This window comes from Salvelinus fontinalis, unplaced genomic scaffold (genome assembly GCF_029448725.1).
Source record: "Salvelinus fontinalis isolate EN_2023a unplaced genomic scaffold, ASM2944872v1 scaffold_0925, whole genome shotgun sequence".
NCBI classification, from domain to species: Eukaryota; Metazoa; Chordata; class Actinopteri; order Salmoniformes; family Salmonidae; genus Salvelinus; species Salvelinus fontinalis.
In genome coordinates, this window is record NW_026601134.1 from 36,386 (window position 1) to 61,752 (window position 25,367).

Here is a 25,367-nt window from a genome sequence, read left to right on the forward strand (position 1 = left end):
CCCACCATGCTGAACACTATGTAACTCTACATATTAACCACTGACCCCCCACCATGCTGAACACTATGTAACTCTACATATTAACCACTGACCCCCCCACCATGCTGAACACTATGTAACTCTACATATTAACCACTGACCCCCCCACCATGCTGAACACTATGTAACTCTACATATTAACCACTGACCCCCCACCATGCTGAACACTATGTAACTCTACATATTAACCACTGACCCCCCACCATGCTGAACACTATGTAACTCTACATATTAACCACTGACCCCCCACCATGCTGAACACTATGTAACTCTACATATTAACCACTGACCCCCCCACCATGCTGAACACTATGTAACTCTACATATTAACCACTGACCCCCCCACCATGCTGAACACTATGTAACTCTACATATTAACCACTGACCCCCCACCATGCTGAACACTATGTAACTCTACATATTAACCACTGACCCCCCACCATGCTGAACACTATGTAACTCTACATATTAACCACTGACCCCCCACCATGCTGAACACTATGTAACTCTACATATTAACCACTGACCCCCCCACCATGCTGAACACTATGTAACTCTACATATTAACCACTGACCCCCCCACCATGCTGAACACTATGTAACTCTACATATTAACCACTGACCCCCCACCATGCTGAACACTATGTAACTCTACATATTAACCACTGACCCCCCCACCATGCTGAACACTATGTAACTCTACATATTAACCACTGACCCCCCCACCATGCTGAACACTATGTAACTCTACATATTAACCACTGACCCCCCACCATGCTGAACACTATGTAACTCTACATATTAACCACTGACCCCCCACCATGCTGAACACTATGTAACTCTACATATTAACCACTGACCCCCACCATGCTGAACACTATGTAACTCTACATATTAACCACTGACCCCCCCACCATGCTGAACACTATGTAACTCTACATATTAACCACTGACCCCCCACCATGCTGAACACTATGTAACTCTACATATTAACCACTGACCCCCCCACCATGCTGAACACTATGTAACTCTACATATTAACCACTGACCCCCCACCATGCTGAACACTATGTAACTCTACATATTAACCACTGACCCCCCCACCATGCTGAACACTATGTAACTCTACATATTAACCACTGACCCCCCACCATGCTGAACACTATGTAACTCTACATATTAACCACTGACCCCCCACCATGCTGAACACTATGTAACTCTACATATTAACCACTGACCCCCCCACCATGCTGAACACTATGTAACTCTACATATTAACCACTGACCCCCCCACCATGCTGAACACTATGTAACTCTACATATTAACCACTGACCCCCCCACCATGCTGAACACTATGTAACTCTACATATTAACCACTGACCCCCCACCATGCTGAACACTATGTAACTCTACATATTAACCACTGACCCCCCACCATGCTGAACACTATGTAACTCTACATATTAACCACTGACCCCCCCACCATGCTGAACACTATGTAACTCACATATTAACCACTGACCCCCCCACCATGCTGAACACTATGTAACTCTACATATTAACCACTGACCCCCCCACCATGCTGAACACTATGTAACTCTACATATTAACCACTGACCCCCCACCATGCTGAACACTATGTAACTCTACATATTAACCACTGACCCCCCCACCATGCTGAACACTATGTAACTCTACATATTAACCACTGACCCCCCACCATGCTGAACACTATGTAACTCTACATATTAACCACTGACCCCCCACCATGCTGAACACTATGTAACTCTACATATTAACCACTGACCCCCCACCATGCTGAACACTATGTAACTCTACATATTAACCACTGACCCCCCCACCATGCTGAACACTATGTAACTCTACATATTAACCACTGACCCCCCCACCATGCTGAACACTATGTAACTCTACATATTAACCACTGACCCCCCACCATGCTGAACACTATGTAACTCTACATATTAACCACTGACCCCCCACCATGCTGAACACTATGTAACTCTACATATTAACCACTGACCCCCCACCATGCTGAACACTATGTAACTCTACATATTAACCACTGACCCCCCCACCATGCTGAACACTATGTAACTCTACATATTAACCACTGACCCCCCACCATGCTGAACACTATGTAACTCTACATATTAACCACTGACCCCCCCACCATGCTGAACACTATGTAACTCTACATATTAACCACTGACCCCCCCACCATGCTGAACACTATGTAACTCTACATATTAACCACTGACCCCCCCACCATGCTGAACACTATGTAACTCTACATATTAACCACTGACCCCCCCACCATGCTGAACACTATGTAACTCTACATATTAACCACTGACCCCCCCACCATGCTGAACACTATGTAACTCTACATATTAACCACTGACCCCCCCACCATGCTGAACACTATGTAACTCTACATATTAACCACTGACCCCCCCACCATGCTGAACACTATGTAACTCTACATATTAACCACTGACCCCCCCACCATGCTGAACACTATGTAACTCTACATATTAACCACTGACCCCCCACCATGCTGAACACTATGTAACTCTACATATTAACCACTGACCCCCCACCATGCTGAACACTATGTAACTCTACATATTAACCACTGACCCCCCCACCATGCTGAACACTATGTAACTCTACATATTAACCACTGACCCCCCCACCATGCTGAACACTATGTAACTCTACATATTAACCACTGACCCCCCCACCATGCTGAACACTATGTAACTCTACATATTAACCACTGACCCCCCCACCATGCTGAACACTATGTAACTCTACATATTAACCACTGACCCCCCCCACCATGCTGAACACTATGTAACTCTACATATTAACCACTGACCCCCCCCACCATGCTGAACACTATGTAACTCTACATATTAACCACTGACCCCCACCATGCTGAACACTATGTAACTCTACATATTAACCACTGACCCCCCCACCATGCTGAACACTATGTAACTCTACATATTAACCACTGACCCCCCACCATGCTGAACACTATGTAACTCTACATATTAACCACTGACCCCCCACCATGCTGAACACTATGTAACTCTACATATTAACCACTGACCCCCCCACCATGCTGAACACTATGTAACTCTACATATTAACCACTGACCCCCCCACCATGCTGAACACTATGTAACTCTACATATTAACCACTGACCCCCCACCATGCTGAACACTATGTAACTCTACATATTAACCACTGACCCCCCACCATGCTGAACACTATGTAACTCTACATATTAACCACTGACCCCCCACCATGCTGAACACTATGTAACTCTACATATTAACCACTGACCCCCACCATGCTGAACACTATGTAACTCTACATATTAACCACTGACCCCCCACCATGCTGAACACTATGTAACTCTACATATTAACCACTGACCCCCCACCATGCTGAACACTATGTAACTCTACATATTAACCACTGACCCCCACCATGCTGAACACTATGTAACTCTACATATTAACCACTGACCCCCCACCATGCTGAACACTATGTAACTCTACATATTAACCACTGACCCCCCACCATGCTGAACACTATGTAACTCTACATATTAACCACTGACCCCCCACCATGCTGAACACTATGTAACTCTACATATTAACCACTGACCCCCCCACCATGCTGAACACTATGTAACTCTACATATTAACCACTGACCCCCCCACCATGCTGAACACTATGTAACTCTACATATTAACCACTGACCCCCCACCATGCTGAACACTATGTAACTCTACATATTAACCACTGACCCCCCACCATGCTGAACACTATGTAACTCTACATATTAACCACTGACCCCCCACCATGCTGAACACTATGTAACTCTACATATTAACCACTGACCCCCACCATGCTGAACACTATGTAACTCTACATACCTGCAGGCCTACAATGTAAACCAGGGACTTGTTAGTTATGGAGATCTGACCAAGGAGTTGAGTGACTGGAACCTTGGGGATGGAGGAGTAGAAAGGTACAAACAGGCTGAACACTGGGCCTAGCCTGGAGGAGAGAGAGGGGAGGGGGGAGGGGAGGAGAGAGAGGGGAGGGGAGGAGAGAGAGGGGAGGGGGAGGAGGAAGGTGAGGGGGGAGGAGAGAGGGGAGGGGGGAGGAGAGAAGGGGGGAAGGAGGAGAGAGGGGAGGACAGGAGAGGGGGGAGGAGAGAGGGGAGGAGAGAGGGGAGGAAAGAGAGGGGAGGGGAGGAGAGAGAGGGGAGGGGAGGAGAGAGAGGGGAGGGGGAGGAGGAAGGTGAGGGGGGAGGAGAGAGGGGAGGAGAGAGGGGAGGAGGGAGGAGAGAAGTGGGGAAGGAGGAGAGAGGGGAGGAGAGGAGAGGAGAGGGGGGAGGAGAGAGGGGAGGAGAGAGGGGAGGAAAGGATGAGAGAGGGGAGGGGGAGGAGAGGGGGGAGGGGGAGGAGGAGAGGGGTGGAAGAGAGAGAGGAGGAGAGAGGGGAGGGGGGAGGAAAGGAGGAGAGAGGGGAGGAGAGGGGAGGAAAGGAGGGGAGAGGGGAGGAAAGAAGGAGAGAGGGGAGGGGGAGGAAAGGAGGAGAGGGGGGAGGGAGAAAGGGGGAGATGGTTAAAACAATGTTCTGTTCACATACACCAAACCTCTGAGCAGATCTACAGTAAAGTCTATTTCTAATAGAGGAAGTAAGAGTGAATCATTATAGACCAGCAGCTAACCTCAGAGTCTTGCCATTACATTCACCCACACCAGGACATGTACAGTCACCCACCCACACCAGGACACGCAGTCACCCACCCACACACCAGGACATGTACAGTCACCCACCCACACACCAGGACAAGTCAGTCACCCACCCACACACCAGGACATGTACAGTCACCCACCCACACACCAGGACATGTACAGTCACCCACCCACACACCAGGACATGTACAGTCACCCACCCACACACCAGGACACGCAGTCACCCACCCACACACCAGGACATGTACAGTCACCCACCCACACACCAGGACATGTACAGTCACCCACCCACACACCAGGACATGTACAGTCACCCACCCACACACCAGGACATGTACAGTCACCCACCCACACACCAGGACATGTACAGTCACCCACCCACACACCAGGACAATCAGTCACCCACCCACACACCAGGACACGTACAGTCACCCACCCACACACCAGGACACGCAGTCACCCACCCACACACCAGGACATGTACAGTCACCCACCCACACACCAGGACACGACAGTCACCCACCCACACACCAGGACACGTACAGTCACCCACCCACCCACACACCAGGACATGTACAGTCACCCACCCACACACCAGGACATGTACAGTCACCCACCCACACACCAGGACATGTACAGTCACCCACCCACACACCAGGACATGTACAGTCACCCACCCACACACCAGGACATGTACAGTCACCCACCCACACCAGGACATGTACAGTCACCCACCCACACCAGGACATGTACAGTCACCCACCCACACCAGGACATGTACAGTCACCCACCACACGCCAGGACACGCACAGTCACCCACCCACCCACACCAGGACATGTACAGTCACCCACCCACACCAGGACATGTACAGTCACCCACCCACACACCAGGACACGCACAGTCACCCACCCACACACGAGGACATGTACAGTCACCCACCCACACACCAGGACATGTACAGTCACCCACCCACACACCAGGACAATCAGTCACCCACCCACACACCAGGACACGCAGTCACCCACCCACACACACACCAGGACACGCACAGTCACCCACACACACAAGGACACGCAGTCACCCACACGAGAACAGGCACAGTCACCCACACACGAGAACACTCACAGTCACCCACACACGAGAACACTCACAGTCACCCACACACGAGAACACTCACAGTCACCCACACACACACACGAGAACACGCACAGTCACCCACACACACGAGAACACGCACAGTCACCCACACGAGGACACGCACAGCATCCACACGATGACGAGAACACGCAAGCACCCACACGAGGATGAGAACACGCACAGTCACCCACCCACACACACGAGGACACGCACAGTCACCACACGAGGACGAGAACAGGCACAGTCACCCACACGAGGACGAGAACACTCAAGTCACCCACACACACACGAGAACACGCAGTCACCCACACGAGAACACGCATAGTCACCCACACACACGAGAACACGCACAGTCACCCACACGAGGACGAGAACACGCACAGTCACCCACACGAGGACGAGAACACGCACAGTCACCCACACGAGGACGAGAACACGCACAGTCATCCACACGAGGACACGCACAGTCACCCACACGAGGACACGCACAGTCACTCACATGAGGACACGCAGTCACCCACACGAGGACGAGAACACGCAGTCACCCACATGAGGACACGAGGACACGCACGGTCACCCACACGAGGACAATCATGGTCACACACACACACACAGAATGGAGATGAGCATCACAGGATGAGCCATATCTGATACGGTGAACCATATCTGATATGTCCATGTTTGACGCAGGCACTAAAACAGACTTTAGTACACACACACACCACTACTACTAGTAATAGTGAGAGCCTGAGGGTATGAATACAGTTCGTATTAAAAGTAGAGAGCAGATTCATTTCTATGAACTACACATGAAGGGTCAGAATGAGGAAAATGACGGCAGCCCAGAGAGGTCATGAGAGGGTCATTAGTAGTGATGGGAGGAAACAAATCGAAACAGTAACATCTCAGTGTTATTTTGCAGCACTTTTATTTCCTACTGATCAAACCTCTCTCTCTCAGAAATATGATTTCATCATCAAATGTAGTATCGAATCATCACAGTATCGAATTGCAATACATATAGAATTGTAATAAACACAATACATATTTTAAATCGACACCCAAGTATGATGATAACATCACACCACGAAGCCCCCGGTAATATCGAACCACGAGGTCCCCGGTAACATCACACCACGAGGTCCCCGGTAACATCACACCACGAGGTCCCCGGTAATATCACACCACGAGGTCCCCGGTAATATCACACCACGAGGTCCCCGGTAACATCACACCACGAGGTCCCCGGTAACATCACACCACGAGGCCCCCGGTAATATCACACCACGAGGTCCCCGGTAATATCACACCACGAGGTCCCCGGTAATATCACACCACGAGGTCCCCGGTAATATCACACCACGAGGTCCCCGGTAATATCACACCACGAGGTCCCCGGTAACATCACACCACGAGGTCCCCGGTAATATCACACCACGAGGTCCCCGGTAACATCACACCACGAGGTCCCCGGTAATATCACACCACGAGGTCCCCGGTAACATCACACCACGAGGCCCCCGGTAATATCACACCACGAGGTCCCCGGTAACATCACACCACGAGATCCCTGGTAACATCACACCACGAGGTCCCTGGTAACATCACACCACGAGGTCCCCTGGTAACATCACACCACGAGGTCCCCGGTAACATCACATCACACCACGAGGTCCCCGGTAACATCACATCACACCACGAGGTCCCCGGTAACATCACATTACACCACGAGGTCCCTGGTAATTCCCAGTCAGGATTGGGTCAATATCCTTCTTCCTCTTTCCTCTAATTTATCCTGTTCACTTGAAGAAAAGCTGGCATTCAGCCAAGTTCTCACTCATATTTGTGCCCCTGATATTATGTTGAGTGCTTGATATCCTACATGAATACACATGCTGAAAATGATTCATCCTGTTGATCAAATAAATGAATCTTTACAAATTTCAAAGAGACGCTTGCACCCACACACCCACCCACTCAGAATAAAGGTAGGGAGGGGTTGCTTGCAGTGCAGGAAATGATAAGTGTGTGTTTGGGTACTGGCTGTGGCAGAAGCTGCACACTTCTGCATCGTCGGCCGTAGCTGATGCAACAGAGAAATATATCTGATAGTTGTTGAGTTTCAGTCTCTGGCTGACCTCACATGGCTCTGGAGTCTGTTCCGCACACAGGGGATCAACGTCTCTTCTGAAACATCACCGACGAGTGACAATTAAGAGCACTTCCATCTGGTGAGTACAGGCTAATACAGTATGTGGTCTACACAGGTATGGTACAGGCTAATACAGCATGTTGTTTACCCAGGTATGGTACAGGCTAATACAGTATGTGGTCTACACAGGTATGGTACAGGCTAATACAGTATGTGGTCTACACAGGTATGGTACAGGCTAATACAGTATGTGGTCTACACAGGTATGGTACAGGCTAATACAGTATGGTACAGGCTAATACAGTATGTGGTCTACACAGGTATGGTACAGGCTAATACAGTATGTGGTCTACACAGGTATGGTACAGGCTAATACAGTATGGTACAGGCTAATACAGTATGTGGTCTACACAGGTATGGTACAGGCTAATACAGTATGTGGTCTACACAGGTATGGTACAGGCTAATACAGTATGGTACAGACTAATACAGTATGTGGTTTACACAGGTATGGTACAGGCTAATACAGTATGTGGTTTACACAGGTATGGTACAGGCTAATACAGTATGTGGTTAACACAGGTATGGTACAGGCTAATACAGCATGTTGTTTACCCAGGTATGGTACAGGCTAATACAGCATGTTGTTTACCCAGGTATGGTACAGGCTAATACAGCATGTTGTTTACCCAGGTATGGTACAGGCTAATACAGCATGTGGTCTACACAGGTATGGTACAGGCTAATACAGTATGGTACAGGCTAATACAGCATGTTGTTTACCCAGGTATGGTACAGGCTAATACAGCATGTTGTTTACACAGGTATGGTACAGGCTAATACAGTATGGTACAGGCTAATACAGGTATGGTACAGGCTAATACAGTATGTGGTCTACACAGGTATGGTACAGGCTAATACAGTATGTGGTTTACACAGATATGGTACAGGCTAATACAGTATGGTACAGGCTAATACAGTATGTGGTTTGCACAGGTATGGTACAGGCTAATACAGTATGTGGTTTACACAGGTATGGTACAGGCTAATACAGTATGGTACAGGCTAATACAGTATGGTACAGGCTAATACAGTATGGTACAGGCTAATACAGTATGTGGTTTACACAGGTATGGTACAGGCTAATACAGTATGTGGTCTACACAGGTATGGTACAGGCTAATACAGTATGTGGTTTACACAGGTATGGTACAGGCTAATACAGTATGTGGTTAACACAGGTATGGTACAGGCTAATACAGTATGTGGTCTACACAGGTATGGTACAGGCTAATACAGTATGGTACAGGCTAATACAGTATGTGGTTTACACAGGTTTGGTACAGGCTAATACAGTATGTGGTTTACACAGGTATGGTACAGGCTAATACAGTATGTGGTCTACACAGGTATGGTACAGGCTAATACAGTATGTGGTTTACCCAGGTATGGTACATGCTAATACAGTATGTGGTTTACACAGGTATGGTACATGCTAATACAGTATGTGGTTTACACAGGTATGGTACAGGCTAATACAGTATGTGGTTTACCCAGGTATGGTACATGCTAATACAGTATGTGGTTTACACAGGTATGGTACAGGCTAATACAGTATGTCGTTTACACAGGTATGATACTGTATTAGACCATGTCGTTTTTTCACAGATATGGTACAGTATAATACAGTATGTAGTTTACACTGGTATGAGAGTGTATAATACCAGTGGTGTAAAGTACTTAAGTAAAAATACATTAAAGTACTACTTAAGTAGTTTTTTTGTAGAATCTGTACTTTAATTTTTATATTTTTGACAATTTTACTTCACTACTTTCCTAAAGAAAATATGGCACTTTTTACTCCATACATTTTCTGACACCCAAAGTACTCATTACATTTTGAATGCTTAGCAAGACAGGAAAATTGTCAAATTCACGCACTTTCAAGAGCACACGTGGTCAACCCTCCTGCCTCTGGCCTGGAGGACTCACGAAACAAGTGATTTATACTTTCAATTTTACTTTTGACACAAGTATATTTACAACCAAATACTTTTAGACTTTTACTCGAGAAGTATTTTACTGGCTGACTTTATCTTTTACTTGAGTAACTTTCTATTAAAAAGGTATCTATACTTTTACTAAGGTATGACAATTGGGTACTTTTTCCACCACTGTATAATACAGTATGTAGTTTACACAGGTTTAAGCATGGATCTTTTTCACAGGAAAGTGAATTTCCCTCGCAAATTGTGAGTATATTTTGGGTTGCATTTATTGCATGCGTTCATAAGTGTTATAGAGCAAATGATGCATGACAAATGGAACATTGCTCTTATTTTGTCCGTTGTTTTAAACTACTGCAAGTGTCCACAATCTTGTGAGGCACACCTATCTTCACCCAAACCCTCATCTGCTGTGCTTCAGATGTACACTTCCTGTTACTAAGCATCATGTCGTGGTTGGAGGGTGTGAACTCCACTCTGAACCTTCACTCCAACACCTCCTCCTCTCTGGTCTGCACCAACCTGTACGACCACCGCCCCGTCGCCCGCGTCCTCATGTCTCTCCACTACAGCCTGGTCTTCATGCTCGGCCTCCTCGGTAACGCCCTGGCACTGCACGTCATCAGACCCAACCTGGCCCAGATCAACTCTACCACACTCTACTCTGCCAACCTGGCCGCCTCCGACGTCCTCTTCACCCTGGCCCTGCCTCTGAGGATAGCCTACTACGCCCTAGGTCAGTGATACTCCACTACCCCCGCCCTAGGTCAGTGATACTCCCACTACTACGCCCTAGGTCAGTGATACTCCCACGCCGCCCTAGGTCAGTGATACTCCACTACTACGCCCTAGGTCAGTGATACTCCCACTACTACACCCTAGGTCAGTGATACTCCACTACTACGCCCTAGGTCAGTGATACTCCCACACCTACGCCCTAGGTCAGTGATACTCCACTACTACGCCCTAGGTCAGTGATACTCCCACACCTACACCCTAGGTCAGTGATACTCCCACTACTACGCCGCCCTAGGTCAGTGATACTCAAATGGTGGCCCGTTTAAACATCCGTTTAAAAATGGTTTTGAAGCAGTTTAAAACAACTAAAAGCAGATAGTAGGTATGTAGAAATGATACAGCGCCTTCAGAAAGTGTTCATGTCCCTTGACTTCTTCCACATTTTCTTGTTACAGCCTGAATTAAAATACACACAATACCACACAATGACAAAAGTGAAAACATGTTTTGACATTTTTGCAAATGTATTGAACATGAACTCTTAGAAATATCTAATTTGCATAAGTATTCAAACCCCTGAGTCAATACTTTGTAGAAGCACCTTTGGCAGTGATTACAGCTGTGAGTCTTTCTAGGTAAATCTAAGAGCTTTGCACACCTGGATACAATATTTGCACATTTATTATTTTAAAAAAAAAATGTACTGTCAAATTGACTGACCATTGATAGAGAGCCATTTTCAAGTCTTGCCATAGATTTTCAAGCCGATTTAAGTTAAAATGGTAACCATGCCACTCAGGAACAATCAACGTCTTCTTGGTAAGCAACTCCAGTGTATATTTGGACTTATGTTTTAGGTTATCGTCCTGCTGAAAGGTGAATTTGTCTCCCAGTGTCTGTTGGAAAGCAGACTAGGTTTTCCTCTGGGAGTTTGCCTGTGCTTATAGCTGTATTCCGTTTCTTTTTATCCTGAAAAAGTACCTTGTCATTGTCGCTGACAAGCACACCCATAACATGATGCAGCAACCACCATGCTTGAAAATATGAAGAGTGGTACTCCGTGATGTGTTGTGTTGGATTTGCCCTAAACTTAACACTTTGTATTCAGGAAAGAAAGTTACATTTTTGGCCAATTTTTTTGCAGTATTACTTAAGTGCCTTGTTGCAAACAGGATGCATGTTTGGAATACAGGCTTCCTTTTCACTCTGTCATTTAAGTTAGTATTGTGAAGTAACTACAATGTTGTTGATCCATCCTTAGTTCTCATATCACAACCATTATACTCTGTAACTATTTCAAAGTCACCATTGGCATCATGATGAAATCCCTGAGCGGTTTCCTTCCTCTTCGGCAACTGAGTTAGGAAGGATGCCTGAATCTTTGTAGTGACTGGGTGTATTGATTCACCATGCAAAGTGTAATTAATAATTTCACCATGCTCAAAGGGATATTCAATTTCATTGAAAAATCTTCCCTGGTCTTTGTGGTTGAATCTGTGCTTGAAATCCACTACTCGATTGAGGGACGTTACAGATAATTGTATGTGTGGGGTACAGAGATGGGGTAGTCATTCAAAAATGATGTTAAACACTATTATTGAACACAAAATGAGTCCATGCAACTGATTATGTGATTTGTTAAGCACATTTTTACTCCTGAACTTATTTAGGTTTGCCTTAACAAAGGGGTTGAATACTTATTGACTCAAGACATTTCAGCTTAATTTTTTTTGGTAATTTCCAAAAATGTCTAAACTAAATTCCACAGTGACACAAAATGTAATCCATATTGAATTCAGGCTGTAACACAATAACATGTGGGAAAAGTAAAGGGGTGTGAACAGTGGTGTAAAGGACTTGCTGTAAGTAAACAATACTTTTAAGTTTTACTTAAGTCTGTTTTTTGTGTATCTTTACTTCACTATTTTTGACAACATTTACTTCACCACATTCCTAAAGTAAATAATGTTGTTTTACTCTATACATTTTCCCTGACAACTAAAGTACTAGTTACATTTTGAATGCTTAGCAGGACATGACAAGGGTCCAATTCACACATTTATCAAGAGAACATCCCTGGTCATCTACTGCCTCTGATCTGGTGGACTCTCTAAACAGAGAACATCCCTGATCATCTCTACTGCCTCTGATCTGGTGGACTCACTAAACAGAGAACATCCCTGGTCATCTACTGCCTCTGATCTGGTGGACTCACTAAACAGAGAACATCCCTGGTCATCTACTGCCTCTGATCTGGTGGACTCTCTAAACAGAGAACATCCCTGGTCATCCCTACATTTAAAACCAAATACTGTTTGACTTTTACTCAAGTAGTATTTTACTGGGTGACTTTCACTTGAGTAATTTTCTATTAAGGTATCTTTACTTTGACACAAGTATGACAACTGGGTACTTTCTCCACCACTGGGTGTGAATACTTTCTGAAGGCACTACGTTTTTAAATGTAGTGGATAATATCCACAGACACGTTTTCCTGAGAGACAGATCCCTGTAGCCCTGAGAGACTGATCCCTGTAGCCCTGAGAGACAGATCCCTGTAGCCCTGAGAGACAGATCCCTGTAGCCCTGAGAGACAGATCCCTGTAGCCCTGAGAGACAGATCCCTGTAGCCCTGAGGGACAGATCCCTGTAGCCCTGAGGGACAGATCCCTGTAGCCCTGAGAGACAGATCCCTGTAGCCCTGAGACAGAGCCCTGTAGCCCTGAGAGACAGATCCCTGTAGCCCTGAGAGACAGATCCCTGTAGCCCTGAGAGACAGATCCCTGTAGCCCTGAGAGACAGATCCCTGTAGCCCTGAGAGACAGATCCCTGTAGCCCTGAGAGACAGATCCCTGTAGCCCTGAGAGACAGATCCATGTAGCCCTGAGAGACAGAGCCCTGTAGCCCTGAGAGACAGAGCCCTGTAGCCCTGAGAAACAGAGCCCTGTAGGCCTGAGAGACAGATCCCTGTAGGCCTGAGAGACAGATCCCTGTAGGCCTGAGAGACAGATCCCTGTAGGCCTGAGAGACAGATCCCTGTAGCCCTGAGAGACAGATCCCTGTAGCCCTGAGAGACAGATCCCTGTAGCCCTGAGAGACAGATCCCTGTAGCCCTGAGAGACAGATCCCTGTAGCCCTGAGAGACAGAGCCCTGGCCTCTTGTGTTCCAGAAGGGAACCTCTCTTGGTAATCTTTGAGTCTCTCTGCCTCTAGGTTTCCACTGGCCCCTGGGGGAGACCCTGTGTCGGGTCACCGCCCTTCTGTTCTACGTCAACACCTACGCAGGGGTCAACTTCATGACCTGCCTGGCCGTAGACCGCTTCGTAGCCGTGGTTCTCCCTCTGCGTTACACCAGGCTCTGCCGGGCCCGGACCATCCGCTACGTCTGCATAGGGGTGTGGGTTCTAGTCCTGGTCCAGACGTTACCCCTCCTCTCCGTGACCATGACCCGGGCCGAGCCAGACGGGACCACCACCTGCATGGAGTACCCCAACTTTGAGAACGGGGCCGTGGAGGGACTCCCCTACGTCCTCATTGGAGCCGTCGTCGTGGGATACGGCGTTCCCGTTGCAACCATCCTGTGTTGCTACTTGGTGTTGCTTTGGAAGCTGCGGTTGGTGACAAGAAGTGGGGTTGGTGGGCGAGGTCACAGGTCATTGAGGAGCCAGAAGGCGACGGGGGTGATAGCAGGGGTAGTGTTGGTGTTTGTAGTGTGTTTCAGTCCCTATCACATCAACATCCTGCAGTATATGATCCGAAAGCTGAGATACACACCAGACTGTACCGAGCTACAGGCCTTTCAGGTAGTTATCTCCACACCAGTGGAGGCTGGTGGGAGGAGCTATAGGAGGATGGGCTCATTGTAATGGCTGGAATGGAATGGAGTCAAACATGTCGTTTCCATCTTTTTGATGTGTTCCATGAATTCCATCCATTACAACGAGCCCTTCCTCCTACAGCGCCTTCTACCAGCCTCCACTGACACACACAAACATAGGCCTATCTGTTAATATCATTGGATTTTTTGTGTGTGTGTGTGTGTGTGTGTGTGTGTGTGTGTGTGTGTGTGTGTGTGTGTGTGTGTGTGTGTGTGTGTGTGTGTGTGTTGACCATGAGATTGTGTATTTAATCGTGTGGGCTCCAATCCATGTGTGAGCGACTCCTCCACTAACCCCTCTCTCCCTCCCCTTCAGGTGTCTCTACACTTCACTGTGTGTCTCATGAACCTCAACTGCTGCCTGGACCCCTTTGTCTACTTCTTTGCCTGTAAGGGTTACAAGAGGAGGGTGATGAAGATGTTGAGGGTTCAGGTCAGCGCCTCTTTCTCCAGCGTGGTCCGAACCGGGGAGGACACCCCCTTCAAATGGGGGGGGAACCAGGACGGGAGGAGCAGGCTGGGTAGCCGCACAGTTTGTCCTGTTGCTTTAGATAATGTTACCAATACCATTCCTGGGCCAGAGACTGAGACAGGAGCCGGAGCCAGAGACAGGAGCCGGAGCCGGAGACTGAGACAGGAGCCGGGGACTGAGACAGGAGCCGGGGACTGAGACAGGAGCCGGGGACTGAGACAGGAGCCGGGGACTGAGACAGGAGCCGGGGACTGAGACAGGAGCCGGGGACTGAGACAGGAGCCGGGGACAGACAGGAGCCGGGGACTGAGACAGGAGCCGGGGACTGAGACAGGAGCCGGGGACTGAGACAGGAGCCGGGGACTGAGACAGGAGCCGGGGACTGAGACAGGAGCCGGGGACTGAGACAGGAGCCGGGGACCGAGACAGGAGCCGGAGACCGAGACAGGAGCCGGAGACTGAGACAGGAGCCACATCCAACCAACTACCCCAGAGACAGGAGCCACATCCAACCAACTACCCCAGAGACAGGAGCCACATCCAACCAACTACCCCAGAGACAGGAGCCACATCCAACCAACTACCCCAGAGACAGGAGCCACATCCAACCAACTACCCCAGAGACAGGAGCCACATCCAACCAACTACCCCAGAGACAGGAGCCACATCCAACCAACTACCCCAGAGACAGGAGCCACATCCAACCAACTACCCCTGAGACAGGAGCCACATCCAACCAACTACCCCAGAGACAGGAGCCACATCCAACCAACTACCCCTGAGACAGGAGCCACATCCAACCAACTACCCCAGAGTCAGGAGCCACATCCGGCTGAGTAGCCCCTGAGACAGGAGCCACATCCGGCTGAGTAGCCCCTGAGACAGGAGCCACATCCGGCTGAGTAGCCCCTGAGCCACATCCGGCTGAGTAGCCCCTGAGTCAGGAGCCACATCCAGCTGAGTAGCCCCAGAGCCGGTCCTGGGCCTGGAGATGACCACTACTAGGCCATAGAGACACAGAACCACTAGTCTAGACACACTGTCCTGGGTTGTATTCACACCAAACGGAAGAAAAAGGAACTGAAACAGAGAGGAACTACCTGAACTTGTCCAATCAGAAATGCTTGTTTTAATTTTACTTCCTTGCTCACTCTGCTATTTCAAAACTAATGTGAAAAAGATGGAAATCAAGGTCCCATAAACACAAGAAAACAGCACCACCTTTACATAAAGGTTCCAGAACTAAACGGGCCGCCTACAGAACAGGATGCAGATACAATCCTACCTTTACATGAAGGTTCCAGAACTAAACGGGCCGCCTACAGAACAGGATGCAGAGATACAATCCTACCTTTACATGAAGGTTCCAGAACTAAACGGGCCGCCTACAGAACAGGATGCAGAGATACAATCCTACCTTTACATGAAGGTTCCAGAACTAAACGGGTCGCCTACAGAACAGGATGCAGAGATACAATCCTACCTTTACATGAAGGTTCCAGAACTAAACGGGCCGCCTATAGAACAGGATGCAGAGATACAATCCTACCTTTACATGAAGGTTCCAGAACTAAACGGGCCACCTACAGAACAGGATGCAGAGATACAAATCTACCTTTACATGAAGGTTCCAGAACTAAACGGGCCGCCTACAGAACAGGATGCAAAGATACAATCCTACCTTTACATGAAGGTTACAGAACTAAACGGGCCGCCTACAGAACAGGATGCAGAGATACAATCCTACCTTTACATGAAGGTTCCAGAACTAAACGGGTCGCCTACAGAACAGGATGCAGAGATACAATCCTACCTTTAGTGATTCATCTTGAACATTTCCGGCACATTGAACTGTGTACAGATATTTATGCTTTTCATAATTAATTGGGTTCACTTCCAATACTTCCTTTTTATTAACTGCTGTTTGAAGTGGAATTAAAACCATTCTATTTCACGGTTACTGTTTTATTCCACCGATGTCTGGCCTATCCCGAAGTTTGCCAGGTATGAAACTGAAAACACTAACACAGGTATGAAACTGAAAACACTAACACAGACAACTCACTTCCCTAAAAGAGCGACACAACACTTCTCTCTATTAGGTAAAAGGTCAAGGAGGACCAGTACTTCCTGGTTTTCAACATGTGCAGTGTGATGTTTTGATCTAGAACGTAGACCTACCGCTGGTTTGGAAGTAGCTGCAGCACATTGAGCCCCTCGCTGATCTCACTGCTCTCTAGTGGTGTTAATACAACCTTACACCTTCACTGAACAAGCGCACACTTCAAGGAAAGGAGTCCATAGGAGCAAGGGATTGATTTAGGGATTGAGCTCAGGTGTCAAGGACATGTGTGCAGCCCAGTTAGATGTCCAGCTGTGAAACCCAGGTGTGAAGGAAAGGTGTGCAACCCAGTTAGAGGTCCAGCTGTGAAACCCAGGTGTGAAGGAAAGGTGTGAAGCCCAGTTAGAGGTCCAGCTGTGAAGGACAGGTGTAAAACCCATGTGTGAAGGAAAGGTGTGAAGCCCAGTTAGAGGTCCAGCTGTGAAGGACAGGTGTAAAACCCATGTGTGAAGGAAAGGTGTGAAGCCCAGTTAGAGAACCAGCTGTGAAACCCAGGTGTGAAGGAAAGGTGTGAAGCCCAGTTAGAGGTCCAGCTGTGAAGGACAGGTGTAAAGGTAGAGGTACTCACAGTCCGGCTGTGAAAGACAGGTGTACAGGTAGAGGTACTCACAGTCCGGCAGGCAGCTCAGCCACCTGGTAGTCAAACAGGTAGTGAAATGCTTCGGCCAGCAGGAAGTCCACCAGTGCAGTGAGTACCCACGTCCCAAACAGGAAGGACTACAGGAAGAGCCAGGATGTTACAGTTAGGACTACAGGAAGAGCCAGGATGTTATAGTTAGGCCTACAGGAAGAACCTGGATGTTACAGTTAGGACTACAGGAAGAACCTGGATGTTACAGTTAGGACTACAGGAAGAGCCAGGATGTTACAGTTAGGACTACAGGAAGAGCCAGGATGTTACAGTTAGGACTACAGGAAGAGCCAGGATGTTACAGTTAGGACTACAGGAAGAGCCAGGATGTTACAGTTAGGACTACAGGAAGAACCTGGATGTTACAGTTAGGACTACAGGAAGAGCCAGGATGTTACAGTTAGGACTACAGGAAGAGCCAGGATGTTACAGTTAGGACTACAGGAAGAGCCAGGATGTTACAGTTAGGACTATAGGAAGAACCTGGATGTTATAGTATGAAACAATGACATCATAACATATCATAATCACCACCACATCATCATCATAATTTGATTAAACAACTGATCATCTGTGCAGCACGACTGCAATAAAGACCAGCTGGAACGCGCCCAGTGAGTCTAACATAGGTTTACAAGCTAGGCTGAAATGAACTTACAGCAAACTTTCTGCTGCCGAACCGTCTCTCCAAGATGCGGAAGTTGTAGATGAGCAGACTGTTGCAGAAGGTGTCCTTTAGGTCCAGACAGATCAGTCTGCCACACACTAACCGCCATACCTTATAGAGGAGGAGTCAGGGTTGTTACACAGTACAGACACACATCACAGAGTTTCTAAACCCAGAGGTGCAACATCACAAGACTTCCGGGAACGCTTGAGAAACAGACTTGGCAGACCAGATCGAAAAATGTGACCTTAGTTGTTAATTTTCTAGAAATCTAAAATGCAAAACCGAGATTTGAGCAAATGTCTTAGGAAGCTGAAACTGACATTACTAAAACCCCGTGAAAGTGACAAATTGACATTTTTATCAAAAACAACTTTATATCGAAGGAGTGCCTTTGATTTGACGGCCTGCACATGCGCAGTTCGGCGCGACGACCATTAAAAGCAGATTACGTGTTTCTGGGCATAAGTTTAGCTAGCCAAAGGTCGGCTACAAGCGTGATCGGGGATTTCTATTGGAGAAGCAGTTTCTGCTCATCTTCATAATGTACTGTCTTTGGCAATATGATACACAGGAGGAGATAGGAGAGGTTTACGAGACTCGCTCTCTTCCACTACCTGGTGCTGCTGCGTGATGGACTGCAGGCTGTAGGTGAACAGGTGATGGTACTGTGGCAGGAGGGTTAGCACGACAGTCAGACCACTGAGGACCAGGAGGAGACCTTTAGACAGGGGGGCCTTATCTGTGGGGGGAGGCAACCAATCAATCACATACCTGTATGGTACAATCAATTTGATACTCTATTAGAATTTACAACAGAGTACTTGTTCCTGGTAACGTTAAATACTGTATGGAAAATGTGGGCGGGGCAACCGCATGCACCGTTCTGTCACTACCGTACTGAGCCAGCATTAAGCGTCGTTTATGAAATGAAACATCGAGCGATATCACGCAATACTAGACATTGAGAGAACTGGTATAGCCTCAAATCGTCGATTGTACGCGTTGAAACGACGATGTGACCCGTCCAAATACTTAGATTAATCTAGAATGAATGACAGTGCAAAGCTGCGAGACAGGACCGAGAGAAAGCACTCGTATACGAATCAACTAGTCTGGTACTTACCGAGCCCTCGGGAACCGGTGGTCGTGAACATGATGGAAAACGAAAAAAATAGAACGACTGTCTGTGTAAAGGCACTGCAAAATGAAGGTCCAAACTTAGCTATAGTAGCTAAAAGTTAGAAAGAAAAAGAAAAACATCATAGGGAGATGAGAGGGGAAAGGGTATCGAGTACGGTGGGCGAGTTCGTCCAAAATTGCTCGAGATTGTTGTTTTTGACACGCAAATCTCGATATGCACTGAATGAAAATTGCCACACGAGGTCGCTATGTCACTATCAATGGTCAGTAAAGGTTCTCGTTATTGTGGCTGGTTATACAGGTAATTTCCACAATAACAAAACATGCACTCAATTGCATAACTTAAGTAATTGTATTTCTTCACTGGCTCTCATTTCATTTAATCCATTTGATGGATACTGTCCTCGTCAGCAGAAAGTGATCAAAGAGAGGTTTTGAGTGGCCTCTATTAATGAACATCGTCAACAAAAATACTCCTGACACTTGACTTGTACTTTGATCGCCTCCCTGTACTCACCCTCCCAGAGACATGTCAGAGGGTATTGAACAGAAGCTAGCGTTTCTTCTCCACTATCCGCATAAAGATCAAACCTTTGCCATCTCCGTGACAGTTGTTCCTGTGAAGAAGAGGAACATGCACCGTAGACACATTACTCATTCATCCTGAGATAAACCTCATCAGACAAGAGAACTTCTACACACACACACACACACACACGCACACACACATACACACACACACACACACACACACACACACACACACACACATACACACACACACACACACACATACACACACACACATACACACACATACACACACATACACACACATACACACACACACACACACACACACACACACACACACACACACACACACACACACACACACACACACACACTATCATTGGCTGGTTCCCTCCAGAAGCCTGAAGTGATAATGCACAGTGCGTGGTTTCTTCATCCAGACTAGCGCTCTCCTAAGCACCCTCTGACAGCTTAAGACCCTCCTCAGATGCAGAGCGGGAGGTTTCTGTGTCAGCATTTATGTCTTCCCCTCCTAACGTCTGAGCCCCTCAGGAGATAGAGAGGCAGCCCAGACAGAGGCTTTGAATGGCAGGCTTTGTGTTCAGTGTCCTCTGGCCCCAGTGTGTTTGATCTCCCTGTTTCATCTGGATACTCTGTTCATCTTCTTCTCTGGCCCTTTGTAAGCACCAGATGTCTTATCGCGTTGTCTTCTTCTGTGAAATGATTCATCTTACTAATACAAATCACAGCTACTGAGATCAGGGGGCGTCAAAGATCAGCACAACCTCACAATGCTTATCCTTGCAGATCCACACCTCTTCTCTTTGTGGTGATTGAACGGTATATCTGTGTTTCAGCTCATTCATTTCACTGTAAATTGAATGTATACTTACATCAGTGACATTCAGTGCATTTCGTATGGTTATACTCTTATGACATGACCGATCGTGTGGAACATTAAATGTTATAATGAATGACATTGTGTTGGGTAATTTCAACAGGCAACACTCGCTCTGACAGTCCCACTAATTGCTCTGCAGATGAATGATTATTTCTGCCTTAATGCATCTGTTGCCTTTAATATGACTGCTGGAAAGATTTCATTAGTGTTTCGGCATGGCAACAAAGATGTACTTACACTCGTTGCTATAGTACTCCTGTGGCTGTGAATTCTACTGTACATTAGGCTACCCCCTTGAAGAAAAACAATAGGACTTTCAACATCGTCACCATACGTGAAAATATCTAACCAGCTATTCCTTTACCTTTCTATAATATAAAATTATTTTACAGCATTAAGACATAAACTCAGCAAAAAACGAAACGTCCCATTTTTCAGGACGCTGTCTTTCAAAGATAATTAGTAAAAATCCAAATAACTTCACAGATCTTCATTGTAAAGGGTTTCCCATGCTTGTTCAATGAACCATAAACAATTAATGAACATGCATCTGCGGAACGGTTGTTAAGACATTAACAGCTTACAGACGGTAGGCAATTAAGGTCACAGTTATGAAAACTTAGGACACAAAAGAGGCCTTTCTACTGACTCTGAAAAACACCAAAAGAAAGGTGCCCAGGTTCCCTGCTCATCTGCACGTGCCTTAGGCATGCTGCAAGGAGGCATGAGGACTACAGATGTGGACAGGACAATAAATTGCAATGTCCGTACTGTGAGACGCCAAGACAGCGCTACAGGGAGACAGGGCGGACAGCTGATCATCCTCGCAGTGGCAGACCACGTGTAACAACACCTGCACAGGATCGGTACATCCGAACATCAAACCTGCGGGACAGGTACAGGATGGCAACAACAACTGCCCGAGTTACACCAGGAACGCACAATCCCTCCATCAGTGTTCAGACTGTCCGCAATAGGCTGAGAGAGGCTGGACTCAGGGCTTGTAGGCCTGTTGTAAGGCAGGTCCTCACCAGACATCACCGGCAACAACGTCACCAATAGGCACAACCCCACCGTCGCCAGACCAGACAGGACTGGCAAAAAGTGCTTTTCACTGACGAGTCGTGGTTTTGTCTCACCAGGGGTGATGGTCGGATTCGCGTTTATCGTCGAAGGAATGAGCGTTACACTGAGGCCTGTACTCTGGAGCGGGATCGATTTGGAGGTGGAGGGTCCGTCAGGGTCTAGGGCGGTGTGTCACAGCATCATCGGACTGAGCTTGTTGTCACTGAGGGCATTCTCATCGCTGTACGTTACAGTGAAGACATCCTCCTCCCTCATGTGGTACCCTTCCTGCAGGCTCATCCTGACATGACCCTCCAGCATGACAATGCCACCAGCCATACTGCTTGTTCTGTGCGTGATTTCTGCAAGACAGGAATGTCAGTGTTCTGCCATGGCCAGCGAAGAGCCCAGATCTCAATCCCATTGAGCACATCTGGGACCTGTTGGATCGGAGGGTGAGGGCTAGGGCCATTTCCCCCAGAAATGTTCGGAAACTTGCAGGTGCCTTGGTGGAAGAGTGGGGTAACATCTCACAGCAAAAACGGGCAAATCTGGTGCAGTCCATGAGGAGGAGATGCACTGCAGTACTTAATGCAGCTGGTGGCCACACCAGATACTGACTGTTACTTTTGATTTTGATACCCCCCCCTTTGTTCAGGGACACATTATTCCATTTCTGTTAGTCACATGTCTGTGGAACTTGTTCAGTTAATGTCTCATGTGTTGAATCTTGTTATGTTCATACAAATAATTACACATGTTAAGTTTGCTGAAAATAAACGCAGTTGACAGTGAGAGGACGTTTCTTTTTTTTGCTGTGTTTCTGTTTCTGTCTTTTGTACTTTCAACACCCAGTAGGCTGATCCACATCACGTGTCTAGTTCAACACCCAGTAGGCTGATCCACATCACGTGTCTAGTTCAACACCCAGTAGGCTGATCCACATCACGTGTCTAGTTCAACACCCAGTAGGCTGATCCACATCACGTGTCTAGTTCAACACCCAGTAGGCTGATCCACATCACGTGTCTAGTTCAACACCCAGTAGGCTGATCCACATCACGTGTCTAGTTCAACACCCAGTAGGCTGATCCACATCACGTGTCTAGTTCAACACCCAGTAGGCTGATCCACATCACGTGTCTAGTTCAACACCCAGTAGGCTGATCCACATCACGTGTCTAGTTCAACACCCAGTAGGCTGATCCACATCACGTGTCTAGTTCAACACCCAGTAGGCTGATCCACATCACGTGTCTAGTTCAACACCCAGTAGGCTGATCCACATCACGTGTCTAGTGGTTATCTGAGGAGCCTCGTCTAGATCCAGCTAAACATCCAACTCTTCAGGGACTCTTTCATGTTGACCTTGCCAATACAAATACTGATTAATAACAGTGTAAAACTCTTCTGCTTGTTTAATTCCTTTAAAATTCATAACTGGCATATTGGATAATAAACAATTAAGAGCATCGTTAAAGCTCATTAGAGAAGAGAATGGATTAATTGCGATTAGAATATGTTGAACAACTTCCCAACGTCTTTAAGTGACTTTGTTGTTTTTTTGAACAGGTTCCAATAGGATTAGATCCATAATGAGGTATTCCTCTGTCTACCTAGATGCTTAACATATAGCGCCTCTATTACTCCTGCATTTATTCATTCATTAATTGCGTTCATTAGAGTGTTGTTAATTGAATAAGGATCCACGAGGCCAGTGATCAGTGATAGCAGCAACCTTCACAGAGGCCTCGACGGGTAAACTCCCTTGTGTTTTTACACTTATAATGAAATATCCTTTATCAAATTAGAATTTTGTGTGTTCAACTATGTAATGATGGATATGATTATATATATTATATTCCCCTTGATTAGATTATTGGAACGACTCATTGACGCAGTGAATTGCACTCGGATCCTGTGTTTAACAGGTGGACAACATCTGCTCTTAATCAGTGGCTATTGCATATTGTTTGGTTCATAAATGTATTCTCAATAATAACCTCTAGTCGTCAACAATTTATGTTAATTCAATCTTCCACAATGAGATTGACTTTCTACTTTTTCAATGACTCTTCATCTCTTTATGTGGCGATTCTGTTGACCTCTCATACTTCATTTCAACTTTATTATCAGTTTACTCCTGTCTCTCACTGACTGACCAGTGAGCTGCTTCTTCACTAGGAACATCTACAATCTACTAACTACACCTAACTTTGCCTCTCTGTCAGTTGACTTGATATGTACACTCTTAGAAAAAAGGGTTCCAAAAGGGTTCTTAGGCTGTCCCCATAGGAGAACCCTTTTTTGGTTCCAGGTATAACCCTTTCGGGTTTCATGTAGCACCCTCTGTGGAAAGGGTTCTACCTGAAACCAAAACGGTTTATTCACAGGGCTCTGCTATGGGGACAGCTGAAGAATGGAACCAAAACGTGTTATTCACAGGGCTCTGCTATGGGGACAGCTGAAGAATGGAACCAAAACGGTTTATTCACAGGGCTCTGCTATGGGGACAGCTGAAGAATGGAACCAAAACGGTTTATTCACAGGGCTCTGCTATGGGGACAGCTGAAGAATGGAACCAAAACGTGTTATTCACAGGGCTCTGCTATGGGGACAGCTGAAGAATGGAACCAAAACGGTTTATTCACAGGGCTCTGCTATGGGGACAGCTGAAGAATGGAACCAAAACGGTTTATTCACAGGGCTCTGCTATGGGGACAGCTGAAGAATGGAACCAAAACGGGTTATTCACAGGGCTCTGCTATGGGGACAGCTGAAGAATGGAACCAAAACGGTTTATTCACAGGGCTCTGCTATGGGGACAGCTGAAGAATGGAACCAAAACGGTTTATTCACAGGGCTCTGCTATGGGGACAGCTGAAGAATGGAACCAAAACGGGTTATTCACAGGGCTCTGCTATGGGGACAGCTGAAGAATGGAACCAAAACGTGTTATTCACAGGGCTCTGCTATGGGGACAGCTGAAGAATGGAACCAAAACTGGTTATTCACAGGGCTCTGCTATGGGGACAGCTGAAGAATGGAACCAAAACGGGTTATTCACAGGGCT

At 47.0% G+C, this 25,367-nt stretch overlaps 2 protein-coding genes across 4 annotated transcripts; one reads left to right on the forward strand and one right to left on the reverse strand.

Moving 5' to 3' along the window:
- Positions 1 to 3,898: 3,898 nt before the first annotated feature.
- LOC129847676 (ubiquitin-associated domain-containing protein 2-like) lies at positions 3,899 to 19,994 on the reverse strand. The gene is made up of 5 exons (XM_055915423.1): positions 19,778 to 19,994; positions 19,269 to 19,393; positions 18,643 to 18,762; positions 17,964 to 18,070; positions 3,899 to 4,142 (listed from the first exon to the last, which is right to left on the reverse strand). Exons 1-5 carry the CDS (start codon positions 19,806 to 19,808, stop codon positions 4,001 to 4,003), a joined length of 525 nt encoding a protein of 174 aa, XP_055771398.1. The 5' UTR covers positions 19,809 to 19,994; the 3' UTR covers positions 3,899 to 4,000.
- Positions 8,029 to 17,185, forward strand: LOC129847675 (G-protein coupled receptor 183-like). 3 transcript variants are annotated; one of them, XM_055915422.1, is made up of 5 exons: positions 8,029 to 10,880; positions 14,096 to 14,685; positions 15,076 to 15,354; positions 15,623 to 15,696; positions 15,903 to 17,185. In XM_055915422.1, the coding sequence occupies exons 1-5, from the start codon at positions 10,592 to 10,594 to the stop codon at positions 16,069 to 16,071; spliced, it is 1,401 nt and encodes a 466-aa protein (XP_055771397.1). In that variant the 5' UTR covers positions 8,029 to 10,591; the 3' UTR covers positions 16,072 to 17,185. The 3 variants fall into 3 exon arrangements, with proteins under 3 accessions (XP_055771397.1, XP_055771396.1, XP_055771395.1); XM_055915421.1 differs by having other exon boundaries at positions 8,029 to 8,217; positions 10,566 to 10,880; positions 15,076 to 17,185; XM_055915420.1 differs by having other exon boundaries at positions 15,076 to 17,185.
- Positions 19,995 to 25,367: the final 5,373 nt, after the last annotated feature.